General features: G+C 37.6%; 1 protein-coding gene across 1 annotated transcript in view; it reads right to left on the bottom strand.

Moving 5' to 3' along the window:
- The window catches only part of MSH2 (mutS homolog 2), a 46,803-nt gene that overhangs the window by 10,578 nt on the left and 20,541 nt on the right, over positions 1-15,684 (bottom strand). The window contains exons 7-10 of the mRNA XM_050315405.1: positions 11,585-11,784; positions 6,393-6,502; positions 4,110-4,233; positions 2,911-3,061 (exon numbers count right to left, since the gene is read on the bottom strand). Coding sequence (XP_050171362.1) covers positions 2,911-3,061; positions 4,110-4,233; positions 6,393-6,502; positions 11,585-11,784 — 585 coding nt within the window. The remainder of the gene's footprint in view (positions 1-2,910; positions 3,062-4,109; positions 4,234-6,392; positions 6,503-11,584; positions 11,785-15,684) is intronic.

Raw genomic sequence — 15,684 nt, 5'->3', positions numbered from 1 at the left:
AAGCTGTAGTGTTCTGTCTTCACCTCCAATGCCAAACTTCTGGCCTCCTCATCTATGAGCCAATACCAGTTGTCCCCACCTGTCTTAAGAGCAAAGTTCAGCACAAGGACCACAAAGCAACTAATCTACAATTCATTCACACCAGGATATCCGCAGGATGATTTCCAAGTTGAAGAACACTCCACAAGAGCCAAACCAGCAATTCTAGCGTCAACACATGATTCTTCAAAATCTTACAACAGTTGTTTGTTATAGACACTCCATGTGATATGGACCATCTCTTAAAACTGAACTTCTGGCCATTTTGCTATGGGATGTGGCACATTATAGAACTGGCAGAGGAGAACTGCTGCTAAGCAACTGTGTAATTAGCCCAGAGTCCTACAGCAGGCTTATCAGAGCTGAAGGCACTGACTTATTTCATTTAGTAAAAACCTCAGTGAACTACTGTCACTAAAAACAGGTTCTAGTCTTCAAAATAAGACAAGCTGAAATCAAGAGAAGAGTTTAAACAAGTCTTTAGTTTTCTCAAGCTCATCTCTCAAACAAGGAATTGAGTCTGCAAGACTGAGTAAGAAACACATTCCAGTAGTGTATCCACACTATAAGCAGAAGTCAGGCTTGTGCTTCTAGCACCACCAACAGAAGCAACTGTAACTGCAAGTAAGCACAGAGAAGTCTGTTTTATTAGTGATGCACGGGCTGCTTCCCTAAGGAAAGTAACAGATGACACAGAACAGGTTCTAAGTACCATCTTCTCAGTTACAGAAAAGCCTAACTTCACCATACATTTAGATTCATAACGTATTTAGAACCAGAAAAGGCTGTTTTAAACTTCAGGGATGTTTCTAAAAAATATCCTCTGAGTAAACGTTAAAATAAAATGCAATTAAGGTTTACACTTTGTTCATTTAAGTAAATTGGTGTGAAATACACCAACATATTGGTTGGTGTGAACCAATATGTTTGCCCTCCTTTTCAAAGCAAAGGATTTATTACTATGAAAGTGAGTGATTAACAGAAAAGAGTCACTATTGGTAATAGCCCTGTCTTGAAACCAACCTGTAGGCAGTGCTCCTCATACTTATCAGTCAAGATCTCTCTCTCAGTAAACTCCCTTCTCTGCTGCTAATTCCAGCAGGACCAGTTATACACAGAGCAGTAGAAACAGACTGCATGATATATTAAACTCTGCTGCTTTTACCCTTCCAGGTAATGGACAGCATTGCAGGCTGGAGCACATGCAGGAAGATTAAAAATTAGTTTTCTTTGGGAGCTGCCATTGCCAGACTTGTCAGAAGGCTGAAGTCCACTTAGTGGCTGATTATTAGAGGCATTTCTTAGGGTTGATACTGGGGCTGATACTGTTTATGCCTTGATTAACAACCTGAATGATGGGGCTAAATAAACTCCCAAAGACTGTGAACAATACCCAGGAAGGAGAGCTGTCAGTATGCTGGAGGACAGGGCTGCCATCCACTGGGATATCAACAGACTTGAAAAATAGGTGGATAACAATTTCAGCAAAGGCAAATGTAAAATCCTGCACCTGGGATGAAATAAGTTCATGTAACAGTAGAGACTGTAGTCCAAACAATTAAAAAAAAATCATAAAATACTTGGGGGACCCAGTGGACAAGAAGCTGAACACAAGGCAGCAGTGTGCCCTGAGGCAGAGAAGGCCAAGGCCATGCTGGCTGCACTAGCAAGAGTGGACCCAGCATGGTGAAGGAAGTAATTCTTCCCCTCTATTCAGCACTTGTGAGACCATATCTGCAGAGCTATCTCTGTTTTCTTCTTCCTTGTGAGAGATCAAACCTGGAGCAGATGGCCAACACAGAGATACAGAGCTGGATCACACACAAGGACAGGTTGACAGAGATGCCTGCCCAGGCTGAGAATCTGAAGTCAGTCCTGAGGGACGAGGCACCAAACTCTTCTTGGAGGTGCACAGCAAAAGGATGAGATACTAAGACCCCAAGCTTCTGAAAGGAAAATTCTCATTAGATCCGATCAGAAAAGTTTTCATAAAGAGTGATTCGGCACTGGAACTTGTGCCCCACTAGGTTGTGAAGGATGCCTGAAGGATGGGCCCCTGGGCAAGGCCTTGGGCTACCTCATCTAACTTGGAGATAGGATCTAATTTCCAAGGTGGATCTGCTTTGAGTGAGGGATACAAGAAAGCCTTCAACCTAAGTTATTGCCCAATTCTGCATATCTTTCTACTATCTATCTTTCATGTGCTCTGAGTAAAAACACTGAAGGACAGAGAGACACCTGATGGCCAATGTAGTCCTTGCTCCTTCTAGAATGATCTAAAAGAGCTAAAATTCAACAAAAAAATACAGACTTTTTGCTTGGCTGACCTGTGGCAGAACTGCTGTTCAGACAAGGAGACATTGAAACATCATCAATTAGCCTGAAGACTGAAATTTTTAAATAGCTTAATCAAAAGAGGCATCAAAATTGATGTCCAATACATAAGACTAACAGAAATTAGAGCATGATTTGGAACAAAAAGAGGTAATCACCAACAAAATGGCTGCATGTCATATTTGGTGATAAACACAAATAGCTCTTTCCTTACTGCAGCTTGTAAAAGTGTCTGTGTAAACACTCACAGTGAATGCAATTATGCTACTCGCTGCAGCTAAAACAGAGGAATTAGCCCAAGTCAAAGGACCAAAAATTGCTAACAGTTGGCATTGGGGAATGCAGCTTTTAACACAGACTGTATGACTGTTCTTCCCTCATGCCAGTCTTGCTCAATATTTCAATCTGTGAGCCAATTAAAAACGTGAAAATTCAGCCATTCTAGATGTAGGGAAACCAGTTCATCAGTGTAATTATAAAGGAACAATTCTATTACTTTCACAATCGTCTTGAAAAAGCACCAAGATGACCTTATACCTGTTGGTGAATTTCACACCATTCTTCTGTGTATCAACTATTGTATATTTTGAATTGTTACGGAGAACTTTCTCCTCCTTGCAAGTTATTCGAAAGTGATGTCCAAACTGTGAATTTGTCTCCAGTTTGATACTTTTGCCAGCTTCCAAACCTTTTTGATGAAAAGAAAGAAAAAGAAAGCAACTGTATTATCACAAATCCAGCAGCCTGTCCTATTTATGCTCACTGTTCCCCAGTTTCCATGATAAGCTAATTCAGCAGACTTGCTTTGGTTCCATACAGGTATGAGAAATACTCAGACCTAACAGAGGTACATTGATACATTCTCTGCTCTTCCACTGATATGCTCTCAAACTGCATATTCAAATCAAGCTCACAATTACTGCATTGCTATGAATTCTCCAAAAAAGTGAAGAATGTTCATAGCAAATTGCAAGGACATTCTGCATTGCTGCTGTAAGCACAGCACCTGTACTCTTGTGATCCGTCTACTAACACATACTTCTGCTGGTAAAATTTCTCATTCTCATCTCATCCCTACACAATCTTGTCTTTCCTTCTTTTCACCCAGGTACCTTGTTTACACTAAAAAAAATATCAAGACTAATAAAAATATGCAAGGCCTTAAAGGTGTAGCCTAAAATGGTGTTGCCGGTTTTCCTTGCCACATTTGCATTAAAAGTTGGTGGCTTTTGTTTTTTTAAGTTGCTCTTTGAATGCCTGATTCATCAGCTGCACATGGAATTTTTTTGCATAGGATAATCAATTCTTTAAATGTCTCATTTGCTTATACATTACATTTTGCAAAGAAACATCAAAAGAAAACTGGCATGCCCTGAATGGACACTCAGGAGAATGCACAGAGGGGGGAAAAAAACGTTTCAATGCACATGCTCAAAGGATGTAAAACAGAACTAGACTTAGCCAAGAGTTTGACAAGTTACAGTTCTACAAAATGAATTCTGCAGCATATTGCAACACACTCGATAATTTCTGAAATGCTTTGGAAAAAAAATGAAGGTCAAGTTCTAAACCAAAAATCACTCTATTTTCAACAGATTGTACTGCGACAACCAGTCACACCAATCCAACAACAAAATAATACAAATATACCTTAACTCCTCTGCACCAGTTTTCATCACTTCATTGCAAAACATTTTACAAAGGAGGTAAAAATCAAAGGCAGTTCCAAACCCTACCTAGTTCTTTGGCTGCAGTCTTTAACAAGGACTGCATTTGCTCTTCCAGTTCATTCATCTTCTCTCTTAATTCTGTTAAATTAGGATCAAAAGAAGACTTGACGAGAAATTCATGATTCTCCACCTAGGGAAAAATAACAAGAAAAAATTCACATGAACAGAGGCAATAAAATAACAATTACCTCCCTGATCACACACAGTGAAATGAATTCACTTAATCATGTATTCAATTTTTAAAATATGTATAATTTTGTAATGCAATGTTGTTTATGATAGTTGGTGTCTGATTCAAATGCAAAACAAATACACCTCAAACACTCATTTTCTCAAATAATATACTTTATACAATCAAAAATATACCAATTTAACAGACTCCTTTCTGCTGAAATGAAGTTGCCTGCCTATTTACAAACAAGTAACTGAGCAGTAGGTAGAGAAAAAAGAGAAGTCAGGGGAAATGAAATAATATCTATGTTAGCCTGGACTTTTGCAGCTAATCCAGAGTGTAAAAGGATGAGACATTTCAAAACAAGAAGTCTTTGGAAATGAAAGTTTCTGAAAGTAATTCCTGCCCAAAAGAGATTCAAAAGGTTATGGAAGGAACCTACTTAATATCACCAAAAGTCCTCCCCAATTTCAACCCAGCTCTTGAGTTGAAAAGCATACACAGTTTCTTCTAAGCTTAACATTTTCAGAGGCACAGATAAAATAAGTTGTATTTCATCTCTTTTCTCTCTTTTCCCCATGCTTTCACTGCCAGGTGGCTGTACACTGAAAGCACTGACAAACACTGAAGCTGCCCTAAGTTGAGGAGGAGGTTGGAATAGAGGGTTTTTCAAAGGCCTCTTATGATTCTGTGAGAGACAGGAATGGAAGTGACAGTTTCCCAACTTCTATTACAGCTAGGTAAATGAATAACCACATCCCACGCTTTTTGAACTGAGATGTTTCTTTTTATATTAGAATGGATTATTGACATAATTTAGTTGCTATGACAACCTATCCTTCAATTGCACTCAGAATAGAGCTGGTTATTTTGTTTGAACTCCCTAAAAATCTAATAGACATTTCAAGTCCAAGTTTTAACATTCATATAGAAAAGGGTTATTTTCCTGGTAAAACCAGCGTTGGCTTATCTATAGCTATTTTCCAGTATCTTGAAGGGGAGGAAAAATCAAATCCAAGATACCAGGTTCTCTGGACTTGATTAAAAATAACTGACTTGTTATTCTGTTCAGGACAACAAAACATTTTTAAAGTAGAACCTGAAAAGAAGTTTAAAGAGTTGGACTCTGAAGGGCGAAGGCTTAGAACAGCTGTTAGTTTTAAAGAAAACAGAGTCCCAGGGCACACAAACTGCATCAACAGATGGTCTGTAACTAGTATAAAGCTATAAATTTCTTCATTACCATACATCACAAATTACAGCAACATGTCAATCAAACAGTCTTTCCATAAACAGTAGAAGGCAGTTGATGGATGCATAACACAACACAAAGAGATAAAATGCAGTGCTTCTGCCTTTGGAGAAAAGTTTGTGTGTTCAAAATTTTAAAGCCACTGCAGTGTCCACAAGTTCAACACCTTGCCCTTGTACCACATGGTTAGGTAGATCTCAGACTTCCAGAGTCAACTGAGACTGACACTTATGGCAATCCTAAAAGACTTCCCAAGTTTACCGAAATTACTGGAAGACCCTGCTGAGAGGGGAACATTAAAATACGTTTCTAACCAAGTATGTCCATTTCAAAATCCATCTTATAAGTTCTCTAACAAATATAATGGGAGAAAAGTAAAGTCAGTCTTTAAGCCTAAGTCAATCATTTTTCAGAGAGGCAAACTGTTAGTTATGAAGACTTAATCCCATTTAATAGCACCAAGTCCAATGAACTTCTTAGAAACAACAAAAAAAATTGTAATAAACATCTTCTGGCTACATTCTAGATATATGACATATCACAGTAACTTTAAAAATACAAAGAAGCAGAGAAATGACAAAATTACTTCTCCACTTTTAATATTGATGAGGTTTTGAAAAAATGGTTTCAGCATCCATGTATACAGAGCCTTTTCTCATTGCCTAGATAATTTCAGATAGCAGGTGAATATCCTGTTGATATTCAACTGCTATACTAATAACAGACTTTATATATTCCACAGATAAATTATCACTTACTGCTTAATATAGAAGATCAATTAAATTTAGTGAGTGTAGAGCAGATTGCAAAGTTCAATAAGAAACTTTAATTGCCAAGTAAACCCCTCCCACACACCAGCCTATACCTTATCCATGTCCAATGTTGTCTCTATCATCTCCAGAAATTTTGAGAAGTCAGAGCAGATATCAGTAAGAGGTGTTATAAACACTGCCAACAACAACATCTGGTGAGCTCCTGTTAAGAACAAACAAGAAAAATTATCATTCACAAAACGCCACAAATTTACCAGAATTCACTTATTTCAGATAAACAACACAACTACAAAGCTGGTTAATTTTTACTAAGATGGGCTGTGATTATTTCACTGAAACGTGTACCTTTTCCTAAATTGGCATTATCCCACCTACATTCTGATCGAGTTTGTACCTATTCTGTCATCTTTGTTCATAACTGGTTGTATTCATTTCCTTCTACTATGAGTAAGACTACAGACAAACAACAGTTTGAAAGCAAACCTGCAGTTTCAATATTACCAATTCTTGCACATAAAAAGTTGAAATGGCTTTAGTAAAAAGTGTAGGTCTTATCATCCACACTCAGTTTTTAACTTTTCTTAAGACAAAATTACCAAAACTTGGGAGTATTTGGTAGATGACAATACAGATAGAAATTGAGGTGTATGTTATTTGATTTCATTTTCCTCAAAAAAACCAAATCTTTATAGTCACTGATGTTTCCACTAAACAGGAAGTCATCAAAATTATTTAGTCTTTTCCCAGGTATTTTGTTAGCGCAGATACTCTGTGGCACTAAGTGACATACTGGCTGGAAGTCACCAAAAGCGTTTCACAGTTAACATGCACAGATATTGCCAATTTGGTGAAAGAAGTATTTTCTTCAGGCCTACAAATATGTACCTACATCCAGCAGCCAGCTGTGAAAACGTTCTGTCAGGAAATAAATGTTTACACCTTTGCAGCCATTTCAAGTTATGATTTAATCACAGAAAGATTAGCATTATTAATTTATGTGATTTACAGAAATGTGTAAATCACATATGACTATGTGATTTACAGAAAATGTCTCAAACTGAATCCAATACTATGAGCTTAGAGTCACAGGATTATGTACAGAATTATGCTATTTGTCTCTAACGTTTACAAGCAAGGCTTTGCACATTAACAGAGAAATACAGAATTGAACTCTGGCTATTCCTCTCAATTTCTCACCAGACTAGGAAAAAAGTCCTAAACTTTCATAACAAAAATTTCCATACAAATTTATACAAGTCACACAGTGAGGACATGATTACCCAAGGGAATCTCTCTTCTCTCTCAGCTCTGTAATTCAAGTAGAAGGAAAAAGTTTGGTTTGATTCCTTTTCCTCACATGCCTTTTTGCTTCTCCACTCCCTCAAGCTTTTAAAGTTAAAGCTCTAAACTGATTAGTCTCTATTATTAGAGAAAAAAATTATATATTATTGAGAGATTATTTAACTTGTAAAAATGGAGTTTTCTGCTGACTAAAAATCTTAAAAATTAAGAGAGATATGAAATAAAGTACAGCTTGTTTTTTATTACAAATCTCTTGCTTGGTCTCATTCAGTATTTTCTTCCCCTCCAGTAAGAAGACACATCTAAACCAACCTAGAAAATAAAAGGAGTCAGCAAAGAAGGAAGAGACTGAAGAGCAGAAAAAATTTCACATCCACTCTTCAGAGTGGACTTAGCAGGTCTCAGTGCTCCAGCTGACACAGTACATGGCACACACCATGAAATGTGCTTCAGTATTCCCGAATTAATGAAAAATAATTGTGCTTGAACCTAAAGCAGCTATTAGAATTTCTTTTTTTGAAAGGAGCGAATAGGGAAGTTTCATTATACCATTTCATTATTTAAGTTTGAAGATTACATCTTCAGACACCACAGAAAGATGTCACATTCAAAAATTAAAATATATTAATTTATTAAGTAAAATACCAATGTATTTACATATATTTATTATATGCTTAGAACCGATACATTGCAAAATTTATTCACACTTCCAGTCCAACTTCAAACTCAGTATCCAGCATTTGAAGGAAGTAAAATAGTGGAGTTAGTAAATATTGAGGCTTTATAAAAGTTATATGGGTATGCCTTTCTTGAAAGTATAACACCTGGCATCAAGAGAATATGAGCAAGAAACACCACTGAAAAATTCTAAATTAAACTCCAACGTGTCTTGCACTTGCATTCATAAACTCATAGAAAAGATGCATAGTAAAAAAACCCCACTTTTGCACCTACTCAACATTATCAGCATGTAAGCTAACCATTGAGAGAAAGACTAATGAACCTACGTAGTCAAAAAGCACAGATGCATATTGATCACAGAGCCTATCTGTTCCAGGTACAGTTTTTAATTTCAACCATAATTTACTTACTGAAGCACAGAGAAGTGTTTATTACACACATTAAAAACTTGACTATTATTATGGTTTAAAAGTGTTGGTATAGAAATTAAAATCAAGCACTAATCTTCAGACTTGAAACACACAGTTAGTCTGGCAACAAACTGACACTATCCAGGGAAAACAGACAAATCTCATGACTAAGTGCACCAGCCATTTTCGTAGTATAAATGAAACTGGGATAAAAGGAAAAGAAAAATGGAAATTGGGATAAAATACGGTACAGTTTACTAGAGGTAGATCATACCCATACAGTGCAACATCTCTCTGAGATACTGAACGCCTAAAACAAAGGGAAATCTGCAGACCTAATCTGGGCTGCTCTAAAGCATTCAACAGGGTGTCACAGGAGATGCTAAGGTGCAAGGTCTATGATTTATCAAATGATCAGGAGGCAGATAAAGAGGACATCAAGAACTTGCAAAGGATGAATGAGCTGAAAGGACATCAGCAATACAGTTCCTCCAAGGCTCAGACAAGCATTTATCTTTAAAAAATGTGTGAATTTGTATTATTGCACAAAAGAAGACTGCTTATAAAAGCCATTGAAATATACAATATGGAAGATACTAGTAGACTATATTGGAATAAGATGAATCAGAAACAGATCAGCACTAACTGACCTTAAAAACTGGGCTAATAGAAATGAAGTAGAATATAACACAGAGTAAGATGACACATAGATGTATAAATGTGTTTCCACTATGACTAAGGGAATAATCAGCTGGATATGAGAAAGGATGGGAAACAGCCCCACTTTGATCACAACATGTGATACATACACCAGTGCAACGGTCTTGGAAAGAACAGTAGTGAAACAGGCAATAAAAGGTATTTCCAAAAGCAGAGGAGAGCAGCAGAGATTCAAGTCACTGTATACACAATGCTAAAAGTACACCTGAAACCCAGCATCCAATTCCTGTGTCCTGCATATTTACAGCCTTAAGATAAAGCATGTCCATTTGAGATGGGAAGGAAGATGTTTCAGTAGCTTCTTGAAGACAAAAATCTTGTAAGGACCTACATCTTATGCCCCAGTAATTTGAGTAATGAACTGTTGCTCCCTTTTGCCAGCCATAGCAAAGTGATTTGATGACTCACAGTCCTTTCCCATCTTATGCTGATTTCTTAGGTTTAAAACAGAAAAAGTCATCTTCACTCATTAGCTCCCTCCTCAGGTTTCACCATCCATAAAAACAAGGATCTCAATTAAGCAGTGTTTCGTACTGAGGGAAAGGCAATCACTGCTGATCACTTCATGGTATAGTTGCTCCATCTCCCCATAGCCATTCATGAGGCAAGAAGTTCTGAAACTGGCAGATACTCAGAATGGTCAAAAATCTTTCTGTCTTCCCATCCACTGATGAGTTAAAACATTTTGTACAGTCACAAACAGAAAAATTATCACATCCAGTCTGAGTCAGTCACATACATTCGAAATTGCCAGACCACTCATGTAGTTTAAACAGGTGGTACAAGCACAAATAAAAATAAAAATAACACATTGCCTATTTTAAATTATCTTTGATATACTGCTGGTGATTGTCCTGCTAAGGCCAACTGATTCACATGTAGAACAGCAAGAACCTTTTGCAGTCTATTAATTTTTCCATATGGTGAGCTTAGCAGTTTGCCTTACACAGCTTGCTCAAAACTTCTAAAAATGGAATTGTTTTCCTACCCCAATATTATGACAGAGAAACTCTGTTGATATAAATGACAACTAATAGAAAAAGAAATAAATAAAGGAAGCCAGCATTCTGAACTAATACCTCAGTTTAAGATGGGACTCCAAGAGCTCCATGTCAAGGCTAAAACAAGTAGAGTCTTTTAGGAAAAGCCAAAGGGGCACGACTGAGGCAGCTAAAGAGTGGCACAGTTCTTTAAGAACAAAAGCAAATAAAAAAGTTGTATCTGCCAGTTCCTTCCCAGCTTCATATTTTAACTGCTTTTGGAAATAACACAGCCAGCAATCAAAAATTAATTTATTTTAAGATTAAGATTTTAGAAGATAAGTTTCATTACCTGAAGTCATAAAACTATAGTACAGAAAGTATAAGACACTGGGTAGCTTTATGGTCTACTCAATACAGGAGAAAAGGTTTTGCAACCATACCATTTCAAATAACAGTTCTCTTTAAGGCTTTGGTGCTTGCTTTATACACAGAGGTTTTCAAATATATTAATGGGCTTCTACAAAAATATCCTGTCTGGCAGGTTGGGACTGCTATAGCTAAATTGAATCACCCTTCATTATGCTGATCTTATCCTGCATTTTCTTGGCTACATGCAGAAGAGAAAAAGAAATAGCAGTTTTCTAGAATTGCCTGTCATATTATTGCTCTTCCTACTAATGAAGATCAGACAAAACTCTGCCACGTTACTCCTATCAAATACAGGAGCACTATGATTTTAAAAAGAAAAGCCATTCCAATTATACTAACAATGCTTCAACTGGGATTTTTTGTGTTTAATTACAACCCATAGTGGAAAATGTCTTCAAAAGGAAGACAATATTGTATGAATGGTATCTTTTTTGTAAGTTCATAATAACACACACAGTTGGTCAGAAATTCTTAGAGACATGTCCAGATCAAAGATTACCACACCATCACCCAAGTATTCAAGTTTTTCAGGTACACACTAATTGGAACACTCATTCATGTAAGGATTTGGCTATGAATATGATTAAGTATCTGACGGGCATTTCAGAATTTCAGCTCATTTCAAATTCAAATGTGTTTAAACTTTATCCCTGCAACAAAAGAACACAGGAAAAGAAGTAATTTTTGGAAATCTACACACTCTTTCTTTGCATCACCAGTATACTATGAAACATTGAAAATAGATGGGGGTAGTATTACCTTCATGTTTTTCTAGTGCTTGTATAACATTAGGCACTTGATTAATAGCCTGGTACATTCGGTAACAGTCCTGTAAGTTTGCTGCTTGTCTCTGAAATTTCTTTGCCAGCCGGTTGAGGTCTGGAAAGCGACGTAAGAGATCTTCTTGAAGGCACTGACGTAGTTCTGGATCCATCACAAATGCTTCAACCAAATTCAACCTAAGTAAGATGTTCATAACAATGATTAGCATGGCATGATACACAATTCTTTTATGACACCAATGAGAATGAAAACACTTATCCGGCAGTTTCTATCTGTACCTTCCCTATGGCTGTATCCATTGGCCAACTTGCCTGATTGAAAAAAAAACAAATGAAACTAAGACAGCACACGAGCTGAGAAAGCAAGGATATTTAGCCTATGTCAGGCTTCTGTAATTTTGAACAGTTGAGGTTTCTAATGAACAGCATTGGAGTGAAAGTGTTTCAAGCACCAATGCCAACATCTATTCAATTAGGTATGTTAACCTCAGAATCAACTCTGAGATTAATCCTTTCCCTGCACCATAAAAGAAGTCTTCCAGTAGTCTATGAAAAAAACAGGTATTAAATAGGAAAAAACCCCCACTGCTGGAAAAAGAAAACCACTCTTGGCAGAGTTTAGCTCGCTGTGGCCAAGGCCAACATTGACACTGTGCAGCTGTGCAACCCTGGACCAGAGAATCAGAGTCCTCAAGGTTGGAAGGCACCTCTGGGCACTGACTACTCCAACCTTTGCTCAAAGTAGGGCCAGAGTGAAAGTCAACTGCCCAGGACAGTGCTCAGTCACATTCTGGGTATCCCCAAGGATAGCACCAGTATTGACCCCTGGAACATAGAGCTAGCGACTGACCCCCTGATCACCATCCTTTGAGTCTGCCAGCTCAGCTGGTTTTCAGTCCACCACACATTGTACTTACCTAGTCCATACTTCATCAGATGTAATGGGAGACAGTGACAGCCGAAATCATAAGCCACATTCACTGTTCTTCACTTATCCAACCACCTCAATTTGTTGTAGAAGGCTATTGGGTTAGCCAGGCATGACTTTCCCTTTGTAAATCCTTTGTAATGCCAACTACTTCCAAACTACTGTTTGTCTAATGGCAGGTATTGGGAGACTGCATTCTTATCAATGTCTGTACTATCTGCCAGCCTTGTTGTCACCACTGACTCCCAGCTTGCCTTCCCTTACTGCAGCTCCCCGACATTTTAGCTTGCCTCCACTAGAATGTAACTGAACTTTCATACATTTCTTGTTTTGTTTTGGTGGGGTTTTTTTGCATCATCTCTCCACATTTTGCATTTGCAGTTAAACAAAGAAGTCAGATATTGTTTGTTTTGGAGAGGCCAGTGTTCTTCGGTCATACTTTCAGAATAGGAAGGAAGAGCTCTGCCTCCTTCAGAGACCTCCACACATTATATACTGTACTCATTACTGGTTAATCATATTAACATGTCATCTCTCAATATTTTGGCTTCAGTAGGGAAGTTAATTTCATGTAGAGAGACATGTAAGCAAAGAAAGGACAGCTTTCACCACATTATTCCTCCTGGCTTGCTTACTGGCAGAAAAATGCATTCATCTCAATTACAGTAACATTTGCACTTGCAAACTGCATTGAAAATGACTATTTTCTTTTTGTCATTTTGAAAGCATTATTCTCTACATTACACCATGCAGTGTTCTGCAGAGAGTACCACTTGCTGGCAACAGTACACAGGAGTTAACATGGTACACTGCCTCAGGTAATTAGCAAAGGTTCACTCAAGAAACTAAGGTTTTAGCTAAGGCAACACATGAGTCAGAGACCCCTGGACTGGTAGTGGTACACTTCTGTAAATAAAAAATTCAAAAAGGATGTCCTTCTGCTTCAGAAAGTATCCTACCCCAGCACTCCATGAACCTTCTGTATTATACCAAAAAAAATCAATGAAAAAGATGAGAGAAGAATCCTACCTCTACATTTACCCATTCAACTACTGCCTTAATAAATACAGAGACTGACATTAGTGACACATAATAGTGCTTTCCTTCCAAAAGACTGATTAAAGTTTCAGCATGTACACAGAGCTTGGGAGTAGACAGGAATATACTTAGGATAGCTACTGCAAGAATGCAGAAGATTTGTATAAGAAACATCATAAAAGCCAAGTAATTTTCAATTCTGATCCCTGTTGGTGTTTCTGAGCACAATTTCTACCTTTCAGGCTTCTGTCAAGAAGGTTTAGAGGTTTGAAGGAATAGTAAGAATTACATGATCTTGTCTCCTACAGCAGATACATTGCCACGTTTATGACGAAACCCTACAGTTTACCAAGCTGACCTGACTTACGACTCGCATCACAAACCGTCTTCTCTAAGGCACCAGCAGCAACCAGTGATCAAACATGTTTTTTAAAGACCAGATTTTTTATAAATATTAAAAAACAAAACAAAACCAAATCCCCAACCAAACTCAAGACACCCGATACAACTGCTTAAGAGCCTAAATATAAGCCCACTAACCAGATGTCTTCCTAACGTCCCCAAGGGATTAGAGAAGGAATCATCTTGCCAACTTCTCACAGAAACTAAGTAACTTGGTCGTTTTTAGTCATGTAATCTGGACACAATTCCATTGGGAAAAACAAAATGGGATTCACTGAAAACTTCTCCATAAAGCAGACCCATGCGTTGTTATTGTTACCTTCCTTGGTCTTCAGCAGTGATGGTCACGGCAAATACACAAGAGGTTGTACTATCCTGGTGTTACATGTCTCACTTCCCAGGTAATATTTAAGACTTGTAAGCATATTTACCACTTCTCGATTATCACAATACCATCACACATCAATCCATAAAGAGGAACTAGTTGCAAACACCTTCGAGTTTTATTACCTGCAAAACTCCATGAATTTCTGGTTTAAAACAACCTTTCATCACTTAAAAAGTACTAGGAAGAAAGCAAGACACATTAGGAGTGGTTTTCCACTAAAAAGGTAAATTTTAATCTAGAAAAATACTATTCTTGCCTGTAGTAGGAAACCAGAGTTCGGTGTCTTATCCAACTTGCTTAGGCTACAGACTACTCCATAATTTCAACATTAAAATTTCCAGTATAAAAAGGTGGTTTTTTTCTGATTTTGAAGGCCAATCTCACACATGCAAGAACATGCAAAATTTAAGTTCACCACCATATTAGAGCCTATCTTGCCCTCTGATAGCTTACGTTTGAAGCCAGAGTGCCTAGCTTCTCTTCCAAGAGGTCCTTACACAACCAGTAATAGTGGAGTATGGATATACACACAGAATCACTTCTTGAAACTTGCTAAATGTTGCACTGGGAACAGACCAGCAGCAACAGTTTCTATAATGCCACTGGTACCTTATCTTTAAAACCCAACTGCACAGAGACTTGCCTTCAACCTGACACAGAGATGCCCAACACCCTTCCTGAATCCATGTAAAAGCTCTGTAAGGCACAACCAGAATATATGTTCATTCTTTCTATACACATTGGTTTATACTTTTTCTCATTAAAATCCAAACCATCCCTGTTCCCTCCAATCAGTTGGCCTGGTTTGGTCTTCATTAAAAGTTTGGCCCTTACTTGTGTCACCTATAAAAGTGTCAGTACAGCTGCTATAATGATCATTAAAGAGTATCTTCTGGACTCTTGAGCTTATCTCTATCAGGATTTAGACTTTATTTTTTTTTCCTTGCTTGTGCCTTTTGCACAAACAAACCCTTCACTTTCATCACATGACTCCGTCAGCTTGTTCAACAGCCTCTTGGTAAAGAACTTGTCAAAAGGCATTTTGAAAGTTCTATTTTTTTTTTTCCCTCCTCTTTTGTCCACAACAATGACAAGTTCAAAGAGATCTCAGATCAGCATGAACAATTTTCCTCTGCCAAAACCACGATAATTAGACTAACATTTCATGACCTTACTAGTACAGTTCTATTCTTCCCCCTTACAGTTGCCAACCACTAAGATATGTCTGACAGGTTTGTGTTCATGCCACACTTTGCATAACAATTTCCTATTGGTAAGAATACATGCAATGTTGCTGAACAGAAAGTGTAACATTAAGCCA

The sequence above is a fragment of the Myiozetetes cayanensis genome, unplaced genomic scaffold (assembly GCF_022539395.1).
Source record: "Myiozetetes cayanensis isolate MyiCay16 unplaced genomic scaffold, myiCay2020 scf2-11, whole genome shotgun sequence".
NCBI lineage: Eukaryota > Metazoa > Chordata > Aves > Passeriformes > Tyrannidae > Myiozetetes > Myiozetetes cayanensis.
This window is presented reverse-complemented; position numbering and strand designations above follow the sequence as displayed.